Source organism: Nothoprocta perdicaria, unplaced genomic scaffold (assembly GCF_003342845.1).
Source record: "Nothoprocta perdicaria isolate Ctin4 unplaced genomic scaffold, notPer1 scaffold_295, whole genome shotgun sequence".
Lineage (NCBI taxonomy): Eukaryota > Metazoa > Chordata > Aves > Tinamiformes > Tinamidae > Nothoprocta > Nothoprocta perdicaria.
Genome location: NW_020455527.1, coordinates 263584 through 289759, shown reverse-complemented (window position 1 = coordinate 289759; position 26176 = coordinate 263584). Strand labels below are relative to the sequence as shown.

Here is a 26176-nt window from a genome sequence, read left to right as displayed (position 1 = left end):
TTGAGCTGGAGAGATCCCCTTTTTTCTGACTCCTGCCTAGTCTATGTATTGTTTTCTCTTCCCCAACTTTTTAATACTACTGGAGCACTGTTTATTTTAGAAAATGGAAGCATTAAGTTTTGAGAAAGGATTTTCTGTCCAAGTTACAAGTTCTTGAGCTTTTTTCTGCTTGTTTTAATATTGAAATGATTTGTCCAGTCTGCATACTTTCCTTTTCTGAAATATATATAAAGTGTATTTCTTAGTAAGACTGTTCTGCATATTTTTGGATTGTGACTTATACCTGGTTGCTAATATTATTTTCCCAGATACCTGAAAATGATGAATTGTTTGTCGTTCATCTGAGAAGCGTGGAGGGAGGAGCTGAAATCAACACCACAAAAAATTCTGTTCAGATTAATATTACGAAAAATGACAGCCCTGTGCGCTTTGTTCAGAGTGCTTATATGGTGCCTGAGGAAGTTGACGTGCTGACTATTGAAGTGCTTCGTGGGAGAGATGACAGCGGAAGGTTCATTGGACCTGATGAATCCGAAGTCTCTGTCAGTTACGCTATCATAACTGGGAATTCATCAGCACACGCGCAGCTTAATTTAGACTTTCTAGATCTACAGCCAAATACAACTATAATTTTCCCACCTCTAGTTCATGAAACTTTTATGAAATTTAAGATCCTTGACGATGCCATACCGGAAATTGCAGAGACCTTTCAGATTATGCTGCTTAAGGAGACTTTGCAGGGCGATGCTGTTTTAGTTAATCCGTCGGTGGTTCATGTTACCATCAAACCGAATGATAAACCCTATGGAGTGCTATCAATCAACAGTATCCTGTTTACTCGGGCTGTTATCATTGATGAAGACCAAATTTCAAGGTATTATGTAGATCTTTAAACAGGGATAGTGATTTTAAGGAGTTATAAAACAGTGAACTGTTTATATGAACTGTAAATATTTAATTATATTATCAGAATATTGACATGTTCTTAATTTAAATGCAGGATCAGTGAAGCCATAATGTTTCCATTCATTAATATTGCAAGTTTGGAATAGAGTTCAGGATGCCTTTTCCAGATAAATTTTTGCATATGCTAGGTGTAAAATTTGTTTTTGGTTTAAAAAAAGAAAAAGGTATTAAGCATCTCCTAAGAAATACTAAATACTCTTAACTTCCAAGTATGTTAAATAGTTGAAGTTAAATATTTATAATTTTGCAGAGATGAAATGGATCTTGATTTCTAAATATTCATAAGGCATGGTTCACAAGCTTCTTGTAATCATCTTGTCATGTGCAGGAAACTTGGCATTTTCGATTTTATAAGTACTGATAATTTAATGTTTCAATACAGAGGCAAATAGCTCATTTTGAGTTATTATTTAGATGTTCAGGCTTAAGAGCTATATTTTGGGATAATTTATAAATTGGTGAAGAAAGTCAGTAGAGAAAAAATTTTCTGAAATATAACACACATGTCCCCTAACACATGTAAACTTGCCAAGGTGCCACTTCTCTATCTTCCTCACTGTAAACAAAATAAGCTTTAACAAATATCTTCAGAAATACTACAGAGAGCTCATGAATAAGAGCTGTGTAAGAAGAGCCTACACATACGATTTTACAGCATTTTGCTCCTTCCTTAAATGCCACTTCTGCAGTTAAACTAATTCCATCGAATTGGAGAATAGCTGTTGGAGAATAGCTAAATAACTAAACCAAGATCGTAGTTATATATCATGGGGTTTTATTTTCATTCAAAACCGTAGGTTTGAAGGGATCACAATTGTCAGAAACGGTGGCACACATGGCAATGTTTCTGTCACCTGGATCATAACCCGTAACAGCAGCGATCCCTCACCTGTGACTGCAGACCTCATTCCAGAGTCTGGGGAGTTGTGTTTTGTCCAAGGCCAGATGCTGGCAGCAATCCCTCTGCACATTATCAATGATGAGATACCAGAGGAGGCAGAGCCCTACCTGCTGAAACTTCTCCCCGATACCATACGGGGAGGTGCAGAAGTCAGCGATCCATTTGAGGTGAGTCTGCTTTTGGGACTTCTTCCAGAGAGGGGAGGAGTGGGCAGTGATTAGGGATAACTAGATGGGCAGTGATTTGATAACTAGAAAGTTATCAAAACTTTCTAGTTTTGATAACATTGGTTCAACTGGCTGAAAGGTTTGCACTTGAATATAAACCAAGGAAGCTAATACTTAATTTATTTTTGGCATGTAAAGCCATATCAAAAATATTTGTCTTGAAGCAGTGTACAAAGGCAGATCTTTTCAGTGAAGTAGCAACCAGCTGTGAACATTTTCCTTCATATATAGCACTGCACAAATGCTGTCTTTGAATGCAGCTCACTAGGAGACGGCTTGGGGCTGATCTCCCAGGACAGCAATGTTCTCTGCACATTTGCTCTCTTAGGGAGTGTTTTACATGAAGTAACAACTTAGAGAAGATAGGTTGGTGGCTAAGAATAAGCTCTGCGCTGTTACATGTGCCGAGTTCATTCAAGCACATTGATCAAGCACAATGGAAAACCACCACTCTCCATGTTGTGCTGCTTGTGGACAATGAGCCCTTTGGGGCTGTCTGCGTACTTGCTTCCCTGAGTACTGATTCACTAAGGAGAAAAAAAGTATGATTTTTTTTTTCTTGCAGCTTTTGTTTTACATTCAGGACAGTGATGATGTTTACGGTGTAATAAAATTTTATCCTATGGAGAATCAGAAGATTGAAAGCAATCCCATGGGACGCTTCTTATCCTTGAGCTTTGCGAGGCAGAGAGGAACGGTTGGAGATGTGCGGCTGGTTTATACTGCTCTCTACATTCCGGCTGGAGCTTTGGACCCCAAGAGAGCAAAAGACGGCATTCTAAATACGTCTCGGAAGAGCATTCTCACCTTTCCAGAAGGGAAAGCCCAAGATACTGTGAAGATACCAATAAGAAATGATGCATTTCTTCAAAATGGTGCTCATTTCCTCGTTCAGGTATTTTGTTTTTGTTGTTTTTATCCCTTTACCTCCATGTATTTAAAATGACCAGTGCTGTAAATAAGAAACTCAACTCTGTTCTAAAGAGAGAATTTCCGTAAATATGTCAAGTTATAAGGAGTTCTATTTCAAATTATCATTTAATCCCTACATAGGCTTTTCAAATAAACTGTTCTTTAGGTATTAATTGTGACATTCAACAAAAGATCAGTGTTGCAAAAGTTAAGATACTTCTTGAGATGTGTTTATCTGTCTACCCCTTGGCTTTGAATTTAATCGAATTAAAGCTGCAAAAATTAATTTACATAAGCATGACAAATCAGATAATGACAAGCTGAGAAATATAAATTAAGAGTAATGAAACATATGCCACTTCATTTACATATTAATCTGGCCAGAGAATTTGGAAAGTGTATTTTCCACTTTTCTTAGTGTATTTTTCTTTGCTGCTCGTATACATCTTTCACTATTTTTTCCATATGAATTTTGAAGAGGGAAGCTTCTGCCATAGTTAATTATAATTGGCTGAAAGTTTTCACTAAACCTTTTTTTTTTTGACAGAAAATGGGTTTTCAGAAAAAAAGTTTGAAGAAAAAAATTTAGTTTCCAGTACAGACATTAAACTTTCACTGAGGAAACCAAATTCATTTAATGCTTAGCATATCTATGTTGAGAAATACTGCTGTGAAACATTGTCGCTCGTATTTATTACACCATTTTTTTCATCTGCAGTTAAAGCCACCCCGTAAATTGTACATTCTGTGACCAACTGTGCCACTGTGATGCTTAGGGGCTGAAGAGCCCCAAGAGTAAAATTAATACCTGAAATAAGGAGGAGGGGACTTGGCACATCCAAAGCAGAAATCACAGTGGCATTTCTTAGTCTATTGTTTCATTTCAAGTCAGACTTCTTTAGAGATTTCAGATGAAAGTTGTTGATTTTAAATATTTGAATTTAAAGTATTTATTTGTGGTCTACCAAAAATGTTTCCATTGCTTCTGGCAAGCTTGAAGAGTTTTTCCTCCTCTATTGAAATCGCTAATTCTAAGCAATTTAAATGATATAATTTAAATACCATTAAATGTGGGATTTGAAAAAGACTCACTTTAAGTATTTCAGAATGTATCCTGTTCTGCTGTTTGGTGCACTTTGTCAAGATTTTCTAGCTGTAGGTTCTGGCAATTTTTCCCTGTACTTTCTCCATGAACTGTGAAGATCTTGGTGCTTGAATAAACAAAATTAGAGTGGCTTTGCATCACAATTCATTTAGAAATTCATGTAAAAGAAAGAGCGATTTGTCACTATGACAATCCTTCTACATTGTGAATAAACGATAAGCTCGGAAAACATGTTTAGAATGAGAAGATTACAGAGCTTGTGCTAAGCACAATGAAGGATCAACTGGAGAATTTTGGTGGGAGAGAGGAGGAAATGAAGCTTAAATACAACTAAAGAATGAGTAGAGATTTGAAGAAGTGAGATTAATACTCTTCAGTGACATCCTCAATTAAACCTACTGTAGTCTGAGATGCAATTTTTGACATGGACAGGAGGGCTAATAATGGAAATTAGTGTAATAAGCTATTCATTATTATTATTCAATTCACAAAGCTTTTGTTCTTCACAAGCTGTTCAGCTTTAAAAGGTATTAAAGAAAATGCTGAAAAAAATGTTTGGCTTTTCATTAATCTGTGCTTTTATCCCAGAGTTATCCCGCATCAGAAGCATACAAGTCACTTGTATGCTTCATACATACATATATACAGACTTGTATACATATACTTGTATGTATACTTACATAAAAACTTTATAGTATTTGAGCAATTTTACTGGGCTGCACAAATGCACAGTGAGCCACCCACAGACTGTTGTTTGCACAGTCAGGGCTTACTTGAAAAGATAGCTTATAAAGCAGCTGAAGCAGAGAATATTCCACAGAGCCCCCCAGTTTGTTCCCCCTCCAGACTCGAATAAGTGGCTAGTATGGTTGAAAAGCAATTACCAAATACAATATTTATCCATATCATTGAATGAAACGTACACAGATATTTTTGTGTTACTGAAGCAACTGTGGTGCAAGGTGTGGGGCAGCACATCTATATAATGTATCTATGACATACGTTGCTGTACTGGCAAAACTCCACAATATCCACTTCAGTTTGACACATTCTCTTCTAGATTTTTAAAACAGCCATAGTGCTAGTGTGCTATTTTTTTCAGTATACATTTTGCTTGTTGCCTATGTAAATTATTTTGAAATGTCAGAATTGCTCCCATTTGTTACAAGGCATCTTGTTCCTTAATTTTTTGTTACCTTTTCTTGCAGCTGGAAAAAGTTGAGCTGGTGAATAGAATTCCTCTGATCCCACCAGTGAGTCCTAGGTTAGATGTGATTCGAAATATTTCTCTGAGGATTACTCCCGATATCGCAAATGGAGAAATTGGCTTTACTAGCAATCTTCCAATTATTCTTTCTGAGCCAGAAGATTCCCCTGCTACAGAGGTAAGCTAGGTTTTTTTTTTTTGTTTTTTTTTTTTAATATCATCCCTTGTCATGGAAAATTTATTTGGAGAAAGCCAAGTTGGCTATATTCATTATTGTGTTTGAAAGGTAACATGAAGAAAATCTTCTTGCTATATTTATGCCTGATTTTAGACAATCTCTTGCTTTAAGGAATACAAGAGGAAAAGCACTTATAGAAGTAACCGCTGAAATAATTAGCAGAAAAGGTAATTATCAGAAAAGTAAGGCTGGCCTTTGGTGTCCTTCCAAGCATCTGGTTAGTCAGCAATACTCACACAATGAAGTATACTGCAGACAATTTTCATTTCTCTCGCCGGTGCAGAAGGTAGTTGTGTAAAGCAGGACTGGCATCATAATGTTTGCAGAGTGGTTCTGAGTCTTAGGGCTTGTACGTGAATATAGAATTTGCTGTCTGGGCACACTGTGCACATTTTTCAACAGTTTTGCTTTGCAAGTTTCTGAGAACTTCAAGTAGTATTTTCAAAAGCATTGAAATCCATCTGAGTGCTTTAGCTACAGCTGGGAAAATGTTTATGATTTTTTTCTACATTGTTGTCTTTTCTTAATTGCCTATATTAAAATCTTCCCACAGATCCTGAATCAGATAAATTCCATTTTTTCAAGTTATCTTTCTAATTAATTTAAAGAGATTACATGATGAGACTGTACTATAATAACCAAGTAAAATTATGGTAATTGTTTTTTAAAGTATCTTGTGTCTTAGAGTGAGCAGTGTTTGAATCAGTGCCACAAAGCTTCTTGTATTTCTGATTGCCTAGTGATTTGTCATTTGAATAAGCTGTAAAATGTTTTCCTGTCTTCTCCATTGCCTGTATATATAGCTTCGATAAATGAATAAAAAGTTTGGGCTTAGTTATATGTATATTCATGGAGAAAAATTATTGATTTCATAGGCGCCATACCTGATACATATAGGTCTGAGTGGAAAAAAGAAAAAAGCAAGCTGAGCATTTTGAAGCTCACAGTTGAATATTAATTTGCCTAGGGAGTTATTTCTGTATTTGCTTAAGTCTTGATGGTTTCATGTGTTTTATAGGTTTCCATTGCATTGCATAGAGATGGGACTGATGGTCAAGCCACTGTGTTCTGGAGTTTGAAACCTTCTGGTCTTAATCAGAAAGCAGTAACACATGATGATATAAGCCCTTTCAATGGCTCTGTTGTGTTCCTACCTGGACAAAGCGATACTACAATCAACATTACTATTAAAGCTGATGATATACCTGAAATGAATGAAACTGTTTTGTTGACTTTGGACAGGTATTGTACCATAGTCTACATTCGTATGGTCAATTGTAATAATTTATGCATAAGATATTGCATACATTTTATTGATAAATGCCCTGAGGAACTTTAGGTCCTTGCTTCAGGCTCTGTATGGGCTCTTTTTTGACTGGTGGTAAACCTAAGGTACGCTGTCGTATTTATTGCCTAAAGACTTATTTTTCTTTTACTTTTCATGAAAGTACTGTATGCATGCTGTTTAGAAAGTTCTCACTTCAGCTTTGATCATTTAGTTTAGATCTTTTTAGGTTTTATAGTTTTCTTCTAAGTTATGTAGTTCTTTATAGATTTATTTATTATAGATATGAAATACCTAGTGAGATATACTAAGGGAAAAGTAAAAGGCACAGAACTGTATTTCTATCAAAAAGTATATATCTAGTTTGTCTCTGAGGAGGTGGATCAGTTTGCTATTTGTTGTCTATCAAACAGCTCTCTGTTCAGTATTGCTCATTCTTGATAATTAGATATTTCCATTACAACTCTTAGCTTCAGAAATAGCCCAGAGTGACTATTACTGCAGTCATCTGTTAGACAGATAGTAATGGTGTTTCTGAAGCACAGTGTACTACTAATCTCCCTTCTGCATTGGATCAGGATTATAGGACAATCCAGGTTGGAATGAACCTCAGGAAATCCTATTATCTGCTTTTGAACATGACTCAGAATGCTTTCATTAGTGCGTGCCCAGGAGCATCCTCCCTCTTTGAATTACTTACAACAACAGAGTCTTGCCTCTATCTTCTGTTCTGCTTCCAACAATCGCTTTATTTATCTATATACATATATATATATATATATATATGGCTTAGAAATGGTACTAGGCTTGCTCTTTTACCTTCTCTTAACCTAAGGAACATCTTTCCAGCTTTGCTGGAAACATGCCAATATTTGTTTCTCCGGATCTGCCGGTAGTCACAGCCACATATGACACCCAGAACTTCCACAGTCTTTATCTTATGCATAACTACCTTATGCATCACTGTTGGAACTTCAGTTGGAAACTTCAACAGCAGATACTCCTGGGAGTTGCACACTGTTAAACAGTAGGCAACCGGCTTCTCAAGCTGTTACTGATTGTTGCAAGATCCTACTTTGGAAAGCCTGTCTTTTAAATGCTATTCTGCTCCAACAGAAAGATATTTTTCTACCACAGGTCAGTCTGCCCCAGTAAAAGTGGTGTGGAACATGCGTGCATTTAGTGGAGAATGTGGTGTTTTCATTCTGCTTTGGTTGCTCCAGTACACTTAAAAGGCAAACCTGTTCAAGATTAAAGCAAAGAGATGCTGTTGTAAGGAGTCTTCTACTTTCCCTCGTGGAGATGAAACTATTTGCTCTCAAAGAATTAAATAGTGATTACAGATATGAAGCATTTACCTAAGGTGACCAGGAATGATAAGGGAAAGGGAAGGAAACAAATAATGTAGCTAGAGGAAATGGATGTTGTACAAGGGCAGCTCTTTCATTTCTAACAGCTGGCAGCTGGGCAAAATCACAGCCTTCTATTTAGTCTGGTCAGAGACCCTAGACTCTCCCTTAAAAATGATGGCTACAATAAGGATTGAACTGGCAGCAGGACAAATATCACTACTTGTCTGCTTTTGCTGTGTATGGGGGGCGGGTAGCAGATTCTACTGATCAAGAGGTGGCTGGTGAAAAGTGTGCCAGCAGTGAGCAGCTTTCCCACACTTGGCAAGGTCAGAGAGTAAAGTAATGAACAGGTGGTCTGGCCTAGAAAAAGAGGTAAATGAGGGAGCGAGAACATTTAAACATTTCTCTAGACCCTGACTAGTATCCCACGAGCATCTGGGTGAGATCTGGCAACTTTAATGTTGGCGCGAGCTGAGTATGAAATGACCACAGAGCTGATGGTTTTAGTGCTAGAGATGACTCCTCAAACGAAAGTGGAAGGATACTGGCATGGTTGTGTGTGTGTAAGCTTGCACTCCTGCTTGCTGCACGGTTTCCATTCTCTGGCTGAACAAGAGAGCTCAGTTTCCAAGGCTGGCAGCCAGCACCTCGCAGGCGTCAGTGAGAATGGAAACAAAGAGGCACTGTGCTGCGGGCACGTTTGTGCTGATCTACTCATTGTAGCACCAGCCTGCAGGGAAACAGAGCATGTGAGAACTCTTGTGGACATCTAGACATAGCAGTATGTTCATAATCATTGTACTTATTGCAGTTCATAGTAGCTTAGAATACTCAATAAGTAGTTTTATCAAAGTTGTGTTAACTGCAATTTAGTAATGTTAAGGCAGTTTATGTTTTAAAGAGCATCTATGTCTGTAAAAGATATTTTCAAGGCATTATAAATAGTATTTTTCTCTCTGGCCTCCTTTGTAGGCTATAGAATTTAAAAATAATTCCTAATTAAGTCCATAGAGTAAAGGGCAATGCATAGTGTGAAGAATGTGCTTCTAAGGAACATAGGTAATAAAGAAGCAAGACAATCTTCCACTTGCTGAAGCTTCTTCGTATTTATTTTTTTTTTTTAGGAGCAGCTTCAGGTTGAATGCCTGCCTATATCTGAATAGGCCTGAATTGAGACCAAACATAAATAAAGCCAGATGTCTGTAGTGAAATCTGTATGACAAAGAAAAGGCCTCGGTCTTCTTGCTGAATGTAGGTGGAACAGGCTGTGGAAATCGTGTATATGCTTTGTGAAAGTGTATATACATACTAGGGCTGTTCATTTTACCTGGTAAGCACAAATAGAAATCAGTTGAAAAAAAAAAAACTGATTGTTGTTCTTTTCTCCTGCACAATGCATCCTCTTATTGGCAGTTGTCATCCCTCAGCTGAAGTGCAGCTACACAGCTCTTGGTTTGGTGATTGGTATGGCTGGGGATTTGGGAAACTCTTAACTAAGTGATACACTGATAGTCATTATAATTTGTGAAAGTGAGAGTATACAAATGACTGTTTTAAACAGTCCTTAGGCACTTAGATTTTTTTGAGTCATAACTCATTTGATTTATGATACCAGAACAGATCCACACATACACCTTTTGACCTAAATCCTTATCTACTATATGTAGTATCGTATTTTTATTTATCAAAACTCCATTGACTTTTATGATGTGATACAAATTTCCACAGACTTAAAAATCTTTCCATGGGTAAACATGATACAGCTCTGAGTCAGGATTTTTCAAACTTGCAAATACAACATAGTTTGACTTTTTTGATTTGAAATATCTGCTCATTTTTAACATTTTTGAGTACAAGAGATTACTTCATTGCAGAAACTCAGCTAATCATAGAAGACATGTTCAAAGTCTCTCATGCTGTAGAAGTACATCAATTCAAGGCTCAAGTGAGGTTGTGTGTTGCTCTCTGCACTGGGATGCAAAGCAACACTAATTTACCCTCTCATTTACCTATTTTTTTCCTAACTTGGTGATCTGTTTGTCTTGTGGTTAGTGTCTCCTTCAAAACTTATCTTTCTTAAAAAGCAAAATTGCTATTAAGTTATATATATGTGTGTTATTATATCAATTATCTCCTTAGGTGTAAAAGGTTGAGTTTCTCTTCAAGTCTCTTGGTTTGAAAGGGAAAAATTTACTTGAAAATAGGAATAGAAGATTAGAATAACTGCTACTGGCCACCTACTGCTAGGTTTTATTACTTGCAAAATTTGACATAATGTATCTCGTGCTATGAATAATAAAAATTAAAATAGCTTCCAAAATTAAGTATATCATGAGTTTAACCTGGATTGGAGGTGCTCCCCTGATAAGCATTGTGGAATGTATAATATTGGCAAATCCCACTTTAATACTGTTCTTGACATCTAGTTCCTGCCACAAATTTAATCAGTAAATAATCCCCCCAAAATTAAAATTGGGCTTACTGTGGAGTACAAGCCTAGGAAGCAAGTTGAACAACATTCCTTAGGCAATTGGAATTCACCTTTTCTGATCTTCTGTGATAAAAAGAAAGATTTTTAAAGCAGCATGATTTTAATAGGAATAGTAATACAGATTCACAGTTGCGCTCAAGTTTCTCATATGTTTTTCAAAATGTTTCTTTCAGAACTTTGAGATACAATTTCCTCAATGATCAGTTATTTTGTATTAAATTTGTCATATGGAAATTTCTTTTTTCTGTACCTGGTCAGAGAGCAGTTGAACACTGAGAGGGCATCCTCGAAGCTGCGCGGGCCTGTATCTGTGCCAACAGGGAGCCTCATGTCGGCACGTAGCTATCCTTGTGGGCACTGAAGGTCGCATCTTCTGTTCTGCTGTAAGAACCCCTAAAGGGCTGCTTTCCCATATGTAGGGGCTGAAATAGGACTGAACTGGTCCTATGTGCGGTGTTTGCTGCCATGACAAAAGGACAGTATGTGCACGTTGCTGCTAGTAGCTTGTGCAGGTGCTGCTCCTGGCTCTCGTGCAGCTGTGCTGGATGAAGCCCTGAGGTTCTGGGCACACGGAGGGGTGAAGGCCCCGGGTGAGACTGGTCAGGGCAATGAAGAGCTCTTAGTGCATTTAGGGCCCTGCCACCCATAGCCAGGGGTTTAAGGTTCTTGCTTAGAGCCTTGGGAGTGTGCTGAAACCTCCCGTTGGCTCCTGGAGCCATGACCAAGTTGGCTTCAGTTTAACTACGTGAAAGCTGCATTGGCTCAAAAGAAATACTGTTTTATTAACTGCACGGAAATTTGTGGGACTCTAATATGAGTAATGTAGAATTATTGCTGTGTAATTGTTCTAAATGGGGAATAGAAGGAAGCACTTTTTTCTAGTTCTAGTAAAACAAAAAGCAAGTCTATGAGAACATTTGTTAACTCTTCAAATGTACCTTCCTTAAAAACCTTTAGTTTTTCTCTTTTCCTGCTTCCTGCTCATTTTTTTGATTTTACTTTTACTGGGTATATATAGTCTATATTACAAGAATGTGTGAGCAGCTCAGATGCTGTAGATGTCTAGAAACCTGTTGTGCATGCCGTTAGCTGTTCACTTAGCACCAACGCAAAGCTGGCCATCTAAACCTAAGTACTATTTTCAGTAACTGTCACTGACTGTATGAAAGTAGTCATTTATTCTCAGTCCTTTCAAAGAGCACCTTGGCATGCAGACCTCATCACACCTCGGGACTGCTTCGTTTGGACTTACCCAGTGTAACTCTATGAAGCTGATAGGGGTATTTTCTCTGGTGCGACTTTTCTATTTCTGATGTATTGTTGTGTCTGATGTTGTTGGGCATACATCGAGCAACTTATCATTACAGTTGGTTTGTATTCTCTGTTTTAAATTCCATTATGAGCAGCCCAGTAATAGAGCTCTTAGTGTTACCAACTTTGGAATTTGCTCTCTTGGTTTTTTAATGTATTTAAGGAACTGCTGGATTTGGAATACTTTTGTGTTTGTTTTAGAAGGAAGGGAGAAAGGGTGTATTTATTGTATCTAAATAGTTTCTAAAATCTAGCCTTGCTAAAAGGAAATGGCCTTTCCACTAATTCAGGTTCCCTATTTAAAAGACTGGCTGCAAATGTATTCTCTCAAAATTTGGAGTGACTTCTTGTCTACAGTGAATAAGAATCTATATTCCTTATAACATTATTTGAGTCTGAATTTTGCTTTGTAAATGTTGTGATTATTGGATTATGATATTTTGATATAAGATATGAATTTTAGATCAAATATATCCATTTCAGATTAGCAAATCCCAAATGTGCTATTGCTGAATGTGGCAGGCTGTTCATCTGACTAGATGTGATAATTTTAAGTGCTTGACTAAAACTGCACCAATTAAAAGATTAGAAAATACTCTCTTCAGTGTATTTTACTTGAGTAATCTAGTTAACTGAAAGTTGTCCTAAATAAGTTTGAGGTAATTTTTCTGCCAAAGTAGTTTTTGATATGCAACTATCAACCTCCTACTATGTCTATCAATTTATGTTACTATTGTGGCAGATTTATGAAACAACATATCCTAGGACATAAAGCCTTGTTTCTTTAGGGTTTTTTTGGTGTGTTTTTCTATGTAATTAAAGGTGCTAAGTAGTTACAAATGTGGTTAAATAAAGCTTAGCCAGCTGCTGTGCTGTGAGTGTGGGCAGAGCTTGGCAATAACCTAGCTCTTGGAGGAAGATTTTGTGAGGAATGCCTTGAGTGGGTCTTTACTTGCCGAATCGATCATGAAGTCATCTCCCCAAAGTGGGAACCCTTCCCTAACATTAATCAGCAGGACAATGTCATGCAAGCAGATTCCCGTAAAATAAATGTTAATAGCTTTTGGAAGAGAGAGAAAAAAAAATTGATTAAAATTACCTAAATCTGGCAAAATTGCACTTCATTCTTTTCCCCATTTCTTTTTTTTTTTGTTGTTTTTTTTTTCTTTTGTTTTTGTTTTTCCTTTTTTTTTTTTCCCTGTATTGGCAGGGTAGAGACGGAAAGGTTTGTCGTGTACTTTGGGTAAGTGCAGTGAACTGTTTTATCTTCAGTGAATTAACACTTTCCTTAAAAACTGGTTGGTTTGGATAGAGTGTTTCTTTATCACTTCTCTTCCTGTTAAGAATGAAGCCTTTTTAATCTCCCGGGGCAATGCATGCTTTCTCTTTGGTGTCTTATTTGATGGCATGGGGGGCCTGCTTGAAAGCATTGCTTCATCTTTGCTCCTGTGAAGGATCAAAGTTATGAATGCATGGCTCGGTTTTTGATATTTGAGCTTTTGTTGCCACAATGGATTATTTGTTTTAAATTGAAGCAAATAGTTTACTTCAACTAAAAGCTTGAACTGACTTTTTAAGCACAAAAGCTTTCTGTGGTTAAAAAACAGAGAAATGGTTTACTTTTTTGAATAACCTACGTATATTTTATGTTACAGCGGACACTGCTGTTATGCTGATATATGTAACAAAAATGGGCAAGTTACCCTTTTGAATAGGTTTTTTTTTTTTTTGTCTTGTATCCTGTTTTGTAGACCTCACTTGGACAGATTAAACCAAAAGGAGTTTGTTTTTTGTTTTGTTTTTCTCCCATTATTTATGGAATAGACTTGGACTCAATTCTGAAATTAATTTCACATTTTCCTCCAGAAATAGTCTTTGGTAAAATTCTGGATAGTAGTACAGCTGAAACAGAAAAGTGTATACGATACACAAGACCAAAATTTATTTCAAAATATAAAGAGATCCACATGGGATATGCAAAAGAATCCAATTAAGTGAAACTACATGTAATAAACATCCAAACTGTGAATCTGAAAGTGTACTCTCAGTGCATCCTACAATTGTACTCTGTATGGCATTTTTAATTTTATATTAAGTTTAAAACAGTGTCACTGAAAAATTTTGCATCTGGGGAAATAAGTGTAAGGGATGTGCAAGGTAAGATGTGCAATACAAGAGATGTATTATCAGATATAGCCTGATTTTGTCACTGAGCATTAATATCAAGGTTAATATCACTGAGTGCTAATGTCAAGGTACTCTTAGCAGCAGACCTTAGAGTAAAATCCTACAGGTGTTCTCCATGGAAAGCAGAATGGATGCTAAGGCACAGCTAAGGGAAAAACCCGTACTAATGAGCAAGGATCAGCCTGTTCACATCACTGATAAACTTTGGAGAGGAGAGCAAGTTTGGAAATACGTGATTATTAATGGAATATCAGGTTATATTTGGAAAATCTCTTATACTCCCATCCAAGTATGAACTAATACTAAATTTAACATTAACTTTTAGCTTACACGATTCTTTCTTTTACTGGGTGTTTTGTGTATGCATGATTGAGAGAACAGAGCCACCTATGCATGATAAAAAAAACTGAGCCACCAATGATAACTAACCAGAAAACAAAGGTACTTGAATATCAAAATTCTTACAAATGGATAAAATATTCTCATACTGTCTCATTTGTTTTATTCTTTGCAGGGAACCATTGGTCTTCATAATATATTAACCAAATTCATTACTATTTTGGTATTCTTTGCAGAGTTGTAGATTTAATAGCAAAAAAAATTGCCTCTAAAAAGTAACTTCCTTGTTTTCAGAGCCAGTGTAGAAAATCAAATACTGAAATCTGGATTTACTAGTTGTGAAATTATTATTTTGGAAAATGATGATCCAGGAGGAGTTTTTGAATTTTCTTCTTCCTCCAGAGGTCCCTACAGTATTAAGGTAAGTAATTTCTCTTATTTATTATGGATAACATAGTTTAGCAGGTTGCTAGAAAAAATGCTGTTTTCCTTTTTAACAGGAAGGGGAGTCTGTTGAACTGCAGATCGTTCGCTCCAGAGGAAGTCTCATCAGACAGTTTCTACGCTACACTGTAGAACCAAGAGACAATAATGAGTTTTATGGAACCACAGGAATTCTGGAGTTCAAGCCTGGTGAAAGAGAGATCAAAATTACTTTACTGACAAGGATGGATGGGATTCCCGAGGTAACATTTAATACTTTATTTCTTTATATTGTGTTCACAGGCATGCTAGTTTGACAGTTGTTAAAATGTGTGAGAAAGAAATAGAGGAAGAGTGACTAAAAGATATATAAAATAGCTAGGTACTACATGAAAATCTTAGACACATTCTCAGTACAAATCGGGTCTTGTCTGGTTTACCTGAATAATTCTATGATTATTTTTTTTTCTCTTTAAACCTCAAAAAGATGCAGTATTTTGGGCACGATCTGAAACCTAACCTTGGCAAGTTCAAAACAAGCTTTTGAGGCAGGTCTTTAGGAAGAATAGGTGAGGAAAGATAGGTGGAGAACCCTTTAACCAGGAAGCAGAGAGATGAATACATAGATTCAATCCTTCATTTATTGTTAAATATTCCCTGAATCATCATGTGGCACAGATTTCCTGGAAACATGTGAAGTACGAGTTCCCATAGATTAATAAAGCACAGGGACAAATCTTAGAGCATGGAACAGTTATCTCTTGAGTAGTATTACAAATATATTTCTATGCTGGAGCTGATGGGATTCCAAGTACACATCAGATGTCTTTGCCTATAGTAATGCCAGATTTTTGGAGCAAATAATTATGCTATCAAAGATAGAAGGTTATGCCTTTTATCCTATGTGAATGTACAAAGGCACTGTGCAGGTAGAAGTTATCCTGAAAAGCATTATATTATTTCTTCCTCTTCAAATTCGTTTCTCTTTCTGTCTGTTAGGAACTGTAGACTATAATCCATTTTCTTTATGATCTCAATGTTAAATGTTATGAGCTCAATGTTAAACATATTATTCTGACCAAGTTTCCTTCTTCTAGCTGGATGAGATGTATTGTGTGGTACTCAGTGGCTACAGTGACATGCCTGGCAAGTTGGGGAATGCCACGATGGTCAATATAACCATTCTGAAGAATGATGATCCCCATGGTATAATTCAGTTTCTGCCTGATGGACTCACTGTAACAATAAAGGAAAGTAAAGGAGAAATCATCCATGCTGGTAAGTATTTCTAGGTTCTAAATAATTGGACATATGTCAGCATATGCATCTGTCCTACTGGAAAGTATTTATGTAATTGTGCAATTAAGACTTACATGTGTGACATTTTGTGCAACATTTGCTTGTCCTCAACTTCTCTATGCATTAAAAAAGATGAAAATGTGCTGCATTGTGCAAATTAACCTTTAAGAGCAGAGGTAAACCCTCTGGCTATCTGCTTTTTTTTTTTTTTTTTTTTTTTTGTTTTCATTGTGGGTAAATCTGTCTCGTTATAATAGTGGTCATCCTTTTGCGTAGCGTGCTCACATGTTGGTTTTGCCAGTAATGAATTTGCTTATTATTTTCTTCCCCTTATGGTGGGTTCAGCTTTACTAACTTTTCTCTTTTGTTTTCTGTTGTTTGGAGCACACATGTTGACTTGTGTATGTTTACATTTTGTAGCCACTTACAGAATTGTAAGAAACCAAGGAAACTATGGCAATGTTAGTGTGTCTTGGGTTGTTGATCCAGCATGTACCAATGACATCTATCCAGAACAAGGGACTATCTTTTTTGATAACCTGGAATTTTCAAAAAATATCACTGTTTACTCACTGCCAGATGAGGTAATTATTTTGGTGTGGGATATAGGACAAAGAGTAAATGCCAAAATGTAAAAATTTAAGGAAAATGAATGAATGTTTCTGAAGAAGCTGATAAGTACTTGCAGGGAAAATAAAAATAGTCCGGTATACTTGGGCTCACTTAAATTATAAACCAACTTCAGAAGCAGTACAAACCTCTAAATGAACAAATGAGAGTCTGAGAATATATAGTTAAATGTAAATTTGAATACACTTAATTTCGTTAGCTGCAATCTTACCTTCAATCTTAATACATTGTTATATATAAGATGGAATAATAAAGACTAAGAATAATAAATAAAGCTGTAAAAATAAATTCCATATATCAGAAGCAGGAAACTATAAGATAACTTATGTGCTATCTGTACCACAGTATAAATGAGCAGAATTATTTACAAGATTTCTAGATTGATGATTTATTGTAGTTGGTTGAACTATCATTTGGCATCCTCCTTGATAAAGATTAGCGTATAAAACCATCAGTCTGAAATCTCATTTGTTAACCCAGTCACCTCTTCATTTTAATTTCTTCACTATTTACATGAAAGAAGTTTACTTTGTTTTCTCTTTTAGCTTCCTGAAGAGATGGAAGTATTCATCATTAGCTTATTCAATGCTACTGGTGGAGCCAGGCTGGGCAATATAACGAATGCTGTTTTGCAAATTGCAAGGAATGATGACCCCATTTATTTTGCAGGTTAGATTTTACTGGTTTTTGTTCGCTTGATTTTGTTTTTTTGGCTTTTTTTCAACAAAGCATGCTTACTATCCAAAGCAAATTGTAATCATAGACAGGCATCTTTATCCCAGTGGAGCTAGTGCAAAACTTCTGTGTTCTTATCATGTTGAATTTGTATTTGTTCAGAACCTTCCCTCAGTTTGTTTTGATTCCCTCTGTTCATGCTGAGATTTGTTAGGTGACTGGTTCCATGACCCTTCTCTTGTACCTGCAAGTATTTCCATAATGTTACCAAGATATGTCATGTGTTTCATTGAGGAAACCTCCAGAACGATTGAAATGTAAGGAGTCAGGCTTGAACTTAGGTAGATTTGTTGCTTGTGTATTTTCAGAGCCTCTCACAGTGAGAGTTCAAGAGGGAAGTGTGGCCAACTTTACAGTCCTAAGGAATGGATCTGCAGATACTGCCGTTGCTGTCCAGTTTATGACTCTTAATGGGGATGCAACAGCTGAAGAGGGAGACTTCGTTCCCAGTGGAAGGAGCAACGTCCTTTTCTTTGATGTTGGAGAAAGAGAGCAGAACTTATCTATATATATAAATGATGATGATACCCCTGAAACAGATGAAGCATTTTATATTATCCTTTTGAATTCTACAGGTAAAAGTAATAATTTCATGTGGGTGTAGTAACTGTCACTTTTTTTGCTGCAGTTTATTTGGCCTTATAACATGCCATGTTTTTGATAAATATTATATAAATAAGATTTATCTCAACACCTCTGTACAATCCATGTACACAACATGTTTGTTTTAACAAATTGATCAAACACAAAAAATTTCTTTCCTACAACCATTTCTACTAACTACAAACTATTTGAAGGAATATTTGAAGGAATATTCTACATTTCTACTAACTACAAACTATTTGAAGGAATAGTGCTTTTTTTCTTAAATCAAAATCACACCTCTGGATAACGTAGGATTTAAAAGATATTTTTACTCTGGTTTTCTACTGAATATCTCGAATATTGATTTTCATTTTTGTATTTCATTTATTATTTTACATCTATGAATTTGTATGAACAATGCATGGTGTGAGAAGAACCTTGGTTCTCACTTGGTTTTCAAGTTACTTGCGTTTCTGCAAGTATAGTATTATGTATTATAAAAAATTATATTTTATATATAGTTTTATATTAATTATGTAAATTATATATTTAAAATAATATAAGTATATTGTTTTAATGTAATTTCTTTTTAGGAGACACAGTAATCTTTAAGGCTGGAATGGCTACAATTATTATTGAAGCAAATGATGATCCTAATGGAATTTTTTCTCTGGAACCTATAGATAAGTCAGTTGAAGAAGGCAAAAGTAACATTTTTTTGTAAGTAACTTTTCATGTTTGCACTTCTTGGAAATGTTGCATGTGGTGCGTTATGGATAATACTTTGATCTAAATCCATAAAAGTTGACATTCATAGCAATGCATTATAAAAATAACTTAGAGTATGGATTAAATGATTCTTAAAGATATTGAAGACATCAAATGTTATCAGGTAGGCTGTTCGAGTTGAAATGTATGCAGAAACTCCTATTGAAATGAAAATAGATGAATGGAGAAATAAAAACTACTTAAAAATATTATTTGCACTTTACTTTCCTTAAATGTATTACATTTCCATTACAATCCAAATTTTCATTTGGATTTTCTTTATCTGCTCATTGTAGATTGAAGTCTACTCCAAGTCCAGGTTTGATACATTTGTGGTGGAGGCTGCAGAGATGATTTAGGAGACTGAAGCATCTCTATTAACAGGAAAGGCTGGGAGAGCTGGGCCTATATAGCCCAAAAAAGACCGAAAGGGAGATCTTGTCAATGTATACAAATATCTGTTTTCAGTTTTGGCCAGGTATATGGCAAGAGGCAATGGGCACAAACAGGAAGTTCCATCTGAATAGGAAGAACCTATTCAGATGGGGGCCACTCGCTTTACTGTGAGGGTGGCTGGGCACTGGAACAGGTTGTCTGGAACAGGCTATGGAGTTTCCTTTTCTGGAGTTATTCAGAACTCCACCTGGATATGATACTTGCCACAAGTTCTAGGTGGCCCTCTAGACTGGACTACCTGATCTCCAGAGGTCCTTTCCAACTTCAACCCTTCTGTGATTCTGTGATTTCAGATGTATTGTGATTATTTTCATGTATTTCATCATTTATTTCACCATGACAGAAGCAGAATACCTCTCTGTTAAACAGTGCCTTAGTTAGTAAAGTGTTAAACAGTGCCTTAGTTAGTAAAGTGTTAAACAGTGCCTTAGGCACTAGAAGTAGCTTCTTCACTTCTTACTTGTAATGCGTTTGGAAGTTCACAAAAGTGTTAGCAGAATGCTAAACAGAAAAAGAAAATCATGTTTTAGTTGACTTCATTTTCATTTTCCAACTGGAATAATCATAGATTCTGCAAGCTGTAGAACATAACCCTCATTTCATACAGACATAAGAAACCTGTTTAAGGAGTACTGATGACAAAGGGAGAAATATTTGTGATTAAACGTAGATGACTGCTTTCTATGTCTAACAGTAGTCAAGCACATTAAAAACTAATGTTAAACCGATGAGCTGCTGTGCATTCATATGTATTATTTCTGTAATAGAAACCCAAGGTAAACTGATGCATTGCTTAGCAGTACTACTTAGCACCATCCTGCATAAAGGTGCGTGTGCCATACACAGGACTAGAACTGTACTGAAACTGAAAGCTTCCTGGTGATCTTATCAATGTATGCAAATAACTTGACTGGTAGTATTTATTTTTATTTATTTACAACTCTCTCTCTAAATTTTCACTGTAAGGAAAATGACTTCCATCATGTTTTCCCCTTCCTATTAAATACTGAAGTGAACCTGCCATGAAGTTCGCTCTTTCTAAATCACTGAACAGGGTTGTGAGACACAGAGGACATTTTGGCAATGTTTCTTTGACCTGGCAGCTGCTTGAAAATGACTCGGCACTGAAGCCAGGAGAAGAGTTCTATGAGACCTATGGGACTGTGCTCTTCATGGATGGTGAAGTAACAAAGCCAATAACACTTCATGCTATTTCAGATCGAATTCCTGAATTCAATGAATTTTATATTCTAAAGCTGGTGAACGCTTCAGGTAATGTGTTCTCTATAATCCTTTCATTTCAAAACTGATAGAAAATAATTATGTTTGATAAAAAAAAAAAAAAAAATCAACCCTGACAATAGATTTTCCTTGAATTATGTATATCATATCCTATACTTTTATTTTCTTTCAATCTTAATTTAGATATATGAAAACACTCAATTCCCAGATAACTGTTCTTGAATAAGCTTTGCTGATTTGACCTTGGATGCCCCTTGGTGATTTTTAAAATGCAGATTGTCTTTTAGAGGAAAGGAAAATAAAGATATTAAAGGTTATGCCTATCATAATATAGGTCTGTTTTTTTTTTTTTTTTTTAAATTGTAGGGAAGACAAAATACTTGTAACTAGCACTTCATACTACTAAAACCAGAACATGAAATTGCTACTCATCAGAGCTCCTATTCTCCTGGACTCATTCTATAGAATACTACTAAAGATTTATGTGTCCAGGTGATATTAAAAATGTATTGATCTGAGGTAGACCCTTCATGTACCTGAAATGTATATGATTATAAAAAACATTTGCTTCTTGTAGCATCTTTATTCTTTGAACATGGTGACCCGTGCTGGTATTGTTATTCTGCTGTGCAGAAATAGATGATTATTGGTAGGACTATGGAGCAGTTTTAATACACAGCTGCCAAATTTGCAGGATATTTTTACTTGTGTTTCAGAGGCAATGGACAGGTTTTGCCATGACATATATAAATCTTGGATTAAGTTGAGAACTAAATTTGACTCACTAGGCCACCTTTGTTTCCTATGAAAAACATATCTCATTGGTTAGTTAAGAGAAATTGGAGATAATCTTGTCTTGGCTGAAAACAACTATGTTTTGTAGCTGATGTGTAATGTGTCTTTTGTTTTCTAGTAAAAATGTACCATTATAGGGTTTTAAACACAATCCAAATTATGTTATTTTAACTTTAGTTTTTCTAATAGCTCAAAGGTTCTTAAGAGAAGATTTTGAGCCTCTTTAGAAACATATTTTAAGCAATCTGAAGTACTTAGTAACTTTCCTCAGGCTGTGTTATTTAAAGCAAGTATTAACTTTGACTCTAATTTCCATTATATAGGTGGCTCGCCTGGACCTGGTGGTCACTTATCTGAAACCAACCTTACTGTATCTGTGATGATACCATTCAATGATGACCCTTTTGGAGTGTTTGTTATAGATCCAGAGAGCCAGGAAAGGGAGATAGCGGAAGATGTTCTTTCTGAAGATGATTTTTCCTATATCACAAACTTCACCATCTGGAGACAACAAGGCACCTTTGGAGTTGTCCGGCTAGGTTGGGAAATACTCTCAAGCGCGTTCCAAGATGGACTGCCATCAATGGTAGATTTTTTGTTGCTTGGATCATTTCCAAGTTCAGTGCAATCACAGCCCCATTTGAGGCGCCATCACAGTGGAACAGACGCTTTGTATTTCAGTGGAGAAGAGGATGCATTTGGAATTATTGGTCCTGAATACCCATACAGTGGAAATAATGCAGTAGCTAACTTCACATTTTCAGCTTGGTTAATTCCTGACTCCAATACTGATGGTTATATAGTTGAAAAGGATAATGATAATGGGCTCTTGTATTATGGTGTGAAAATCCAAACAAATGATTCCCATGTTTCCGTAATGCTTCATTATACAGCACTGGGATCCAATATAACATATATGGCTAAAACAGTGATTATGAAATACCTGGATGAAAATACTTGGCTTCACCTTCTGATTACTCTGGATGAAAGTATAATTGAATTTTACATTGATGGAAACCCAGTTGTGGGAGGAATGAAGAGTCTTAAAGGAGAAGCAATTGCTGATGGTGAGTCTTCATCATTTATCTTTTTAAGTGCAAAGTTCTGAAGCACGCAGGAGAGTCTAGCCTTTTGACAGGTAAGTGCACTGGATTAAAAATAAAGTATTATGATGAGTTCATTGAAGAGAATGGTTTAAAAATCTTTGAGGGTTTTCAGAAAGCATATGACAAATATAGCTGTGAAAGTTCCCCCACAAAAAGGCAAAACTACAACAACTTGAACTGCTGTACAATTTGAACTGGTACACAATTGTTCAACAACTCTTGAACAATTTGAGAATAAAACTGTGACAACAGCTATGTGACAAACAAGCAAGTTTCTCGGAACCAATAGGATTTTTTCAAAATGTAGCTTTATTGTGTGTGTGTGTGTGTGTACTATGTTAAAATTATGCCTAAAGATTTACTTACTCCACTAAATGTTGGCATGTGTGCTGAAGTTTATCTAAATGCCTATATGCGGTTGTGCCAATCTTCATAAACTTTAGTTAGAGATACTCATTGTAGTCAGTCTTTCTGAACTAGCATAGTATTGACCAGAGAATTCCCATAACAATCTGTTTATAAAGAAGTCCACATCTGGAAAGGTGGTTAGATTTACATTCTTTTTTTGGTTTCTGTCTCTTCCACTTCCAGGCTTCCTTCCCTTCCACAGGAAGGTTTCTAAATCTCAAAAAAATGAGCAGTGTTGACAATGTGCTTATGGCAGTAGTGGGATGAAAAAGCTAAACATTTTAAGATGAGATTGTTCAGCTTATGATCTCTATGTATCACCAAAAGATTAGGTTCAGTGAAGTGCCAGGCTTCGTGTTTCAAGATGAATGTGATTCATGTTGATTTTAACTATAGGTACTCAGTTTCAAACTTTTATTACTTGAAGGAAATGCAGTAACACAAAGAAAATTGTAATTTCCTGCTCAGGTCCAGGAACACTGAGAGTTGGAGCAGGAATCAATGGGAGCAGCAGATACACAGGGCTAATGCAGGATGTAAGGCTTTATGAGCGCAAGTTGACACACGCAGAGATCTATGAACTTCATGCAACTCCTGCAAAAAGTGACCTGCATCCAGTCTCTGGCTATTTGGAGTATCGACAAGGAGAGACCAATAAATCATTCATTGTGTCTGCAAGAGATGACAAGGAGGAAGAAGGAGAGGAATTATTCATACTCAAGCTTATTTCTGTGCGTGGTGGAGCTCGAATTCCCCAAGAAAATACCACAGCAAGATTGAGAATACAGAAAAGTGATAATGCTAATGGTCTATTTGGTTTCACTGGAGCATGTATCCCTGAGGTAAGATAATCATAAGGAAAGCTGTCAATGAAGTCAGGGACATGAGGCTTTGATTTCACATTACTGCTTTCTGTAGTAAGCAGAATATAGGAAAACAAAATTTCCTGAACATTTAGAGACAAGTAATTTACAATTAAGACTGTCTAAAACAAATCAACAGGTACTTGTTCATTTAAAAAAAAGGTTCCCCTAAGTTACTTTTGTATTAATATATATATTTATTATCTATGTATATATACACTATTTTATATATATATATATAAAAAAATTCATTCTCATTTTTGGACAGTGGAGTATTTAAAATATTTTTATTTAAATTTTTGCATAAAAGGTTGTGAATGTAAATTTCACAGAGAGTATTGCATTAGCAACACGTGTGGTATTTTTTCTCAGGTTAAATTGCCTGTGTTAGATGTGAATTTGGTTGAGATGAGCTGTTTTTTTGTAGCTAGCTTTTTCTAGTGGTGGCTGTTCTATATGCAGAATAACAACTTCATGCTCTTTTGAGAGGACTGAAAAAAAAATTAGCTTTTTTATGAAGAACGTGGTACCTGTTTCCACTGGAATTTGATTATTTTGGAAAATAAGATCAAAAATATTTTTCACTTCAGGAACTCTAATGACCTTTTAATTAGATTCTTTCTAATCAAAGTATTTAGGGTGTATTTGAAAATTACCAACTTGCCTGTGTGATATTAGCTTTCCAGTTGGTTCTGTTTGCTTTTAAACTGCTTACCATATGTTATGGTAATAGGCTCCTTCAGGTTCGGGTGCCACTGATGCACTGTGATGCCACAGATCATTGACCAACCATAGAACACAATTAAAAATGAATGGGGTGTGTTATTTGGTTTGCACTTTACGTCTGTTTCACGAGGGAAATATTAGAGCACCTAACAGTGTTGCAGATGCATGGCATTCTTTCACCAGGATTTTAAGTGGGTGATGTGCATATCTGACTACCAGGGAAGTAAAGTTATATAGTGTACACTAAAATGTAGTATCTACACTGTGCTATACAGAAATTGTTTTTCAGCCAAATAAGAGCTATATTATCTTCTAAAATATTAGGTTAGTACCAATATCTAAATTCTTCAAAACTGATAAAGTTGTTACTACACAAAGTATGTTGTCTATGAAGACAGAGAGGACTGCAGAGAGTCCTGTAGAGAGGACTGCAGCACTGAAATCTTCACAGTTATTCCTGAAGGATGATAGTGTCGTTTCAGTGCATCTGATTTTCCCCACAGTGTTTCTGATTAAGGCAAGGGGAAATTCACTTCTCCTTATAAATTATCAATAAGGAAGATGAGAATAATTGCCATTAACATAAGGCATAGTTTTAGTGGCTTTTGGCACGTCCTCTGCAAGCATATTGATTCTGCTTCTAATGTACTTTCTAACCTGTGGGGGAGAAGATAATGCAGCCAGAAGCTGCACTGTAATATTATTTGCTGTCTTAATAGTCCTTAGGGAGAGACCAGAAGCTGTTACAAATTCCACAAAGACTGTTCCCAACCTCTGTCGAGGATGGTTTAATTGTTCTCCCCTTCTGAAAGTGCTGAAAGTAGCACGACAGCAGTATTTCACTCAAACATTTACTTGTGATAATAGACAATTTTATCTTCTGCATTTATGGTGTTCATTTACTTGAAATACTTGTTAGTATCAAATTTCTTGCTATCTTCCAGACTGCTGAAGAAGGTTCCACTATATCCTGTGTTGTGGAGCGCACAAGGGGAGCCCTAGACTCTGTGTATATAAATTACATTATCTCACAGGTTGATTCCACTGGCATTAATTACTCCGTTACCGATTTTTCTAACAGCAGCGGCACTATCACCTTCCTTCCTTGGCAGAGATCAGAGGTAAACACTACCTTCCTATTAATTAGTTGGTCCTTTGCAAAAGCTCCTGTTGGAAAATACCTCCTGGGGGTGCTTAGCTCCTTCTCTTAGCAGGCAGTTGTTTACTTCACATGGGTCGGGTTGTATCTTGCAGGACTTGTTGGCACTCCTGACAACTAGCTAGTGACATGCTCAATGCTTGTATACCTCTGTACAGGTGTCACCCTGCCTGCATGTGGGTTTGCACGTATTAGACTGTGCATGTATCGTGTATATGTAGAAAATATATTTTCTACATATGCACGTGTAATATATGTAAATACACACATATATGCACCACAAAGTATAGACAGTCTTGGGCTGAAATAATGTGTTCAATCACTTTTGAAATTTGGAAGTTTTGTCTGATTTTCTTTACTAAAGCTCAGCTTCACCTCAGTTAAATAGATATGCACTGCTGGAACCAGGTGTCATGCACCTCCTGTCACCCATATTTTATTTCTTTTTGCTTAATCTGTT

General features: G+C 36.2%; 1 protein-coding gene across 1 annotated transcript in view; it reads left to right on the top strand.

The window, feature by feature from the left end:
• ADGRV1 (adhesion G protein-coupled receptor V1) overlaps nt 1–26176 on the top strand; it is a 225333-nt gene that overhangs the window by 8751 nt on the left and 190406 nt on the right. The window contains exons 7-23 of the mRNA XM_026041834.1: nt 309–874; nt 1764–2034; nt 2660–2989; nt 5320–5496; nt 6575–6798; nt 13206–13238; nt 14816–14942; nt 15022–15207; nt 16042–16222; nt 16664–16827; nt 17419–17542; nt 17917–18183; nt 18787–18913; nt 20472–20689; nt 21778–22521; nt 23437–23810; nt 25502–25678. Coding sequence (XP_025897619.1) covers nt 309–874; nt 1764–2034; nt 2660–2989; nt 5320–5496; nt 6575–6798; nt 13206–13238; nt 14816–14942; nt 15022–15207; nt 16042–16222; nt 16664–16827; nt 17419–17542; nt 17917–18183; nt 18787–18913; nt 20472–20689; nt 21778–22521; nt 23437–23810; nt 25502–25678 — 4290 coding nt within the window. The remainder of the gene's footprint in view (nt 1–308; nt 875–1763; nt 2035–2659; nt 2990–5319; nt 5497–6574; nt 6799–13205; nt 13239–14815; nt 14943–15021; nt 15208–16041; nt 16223–16663; nt 16828–17418; nt 17543–17916; nt 18184–18786; nt 18914–20471; nt 20690–21777; nt 22522–23436; nt 23811–25501; nt 25679–26176) is intronic.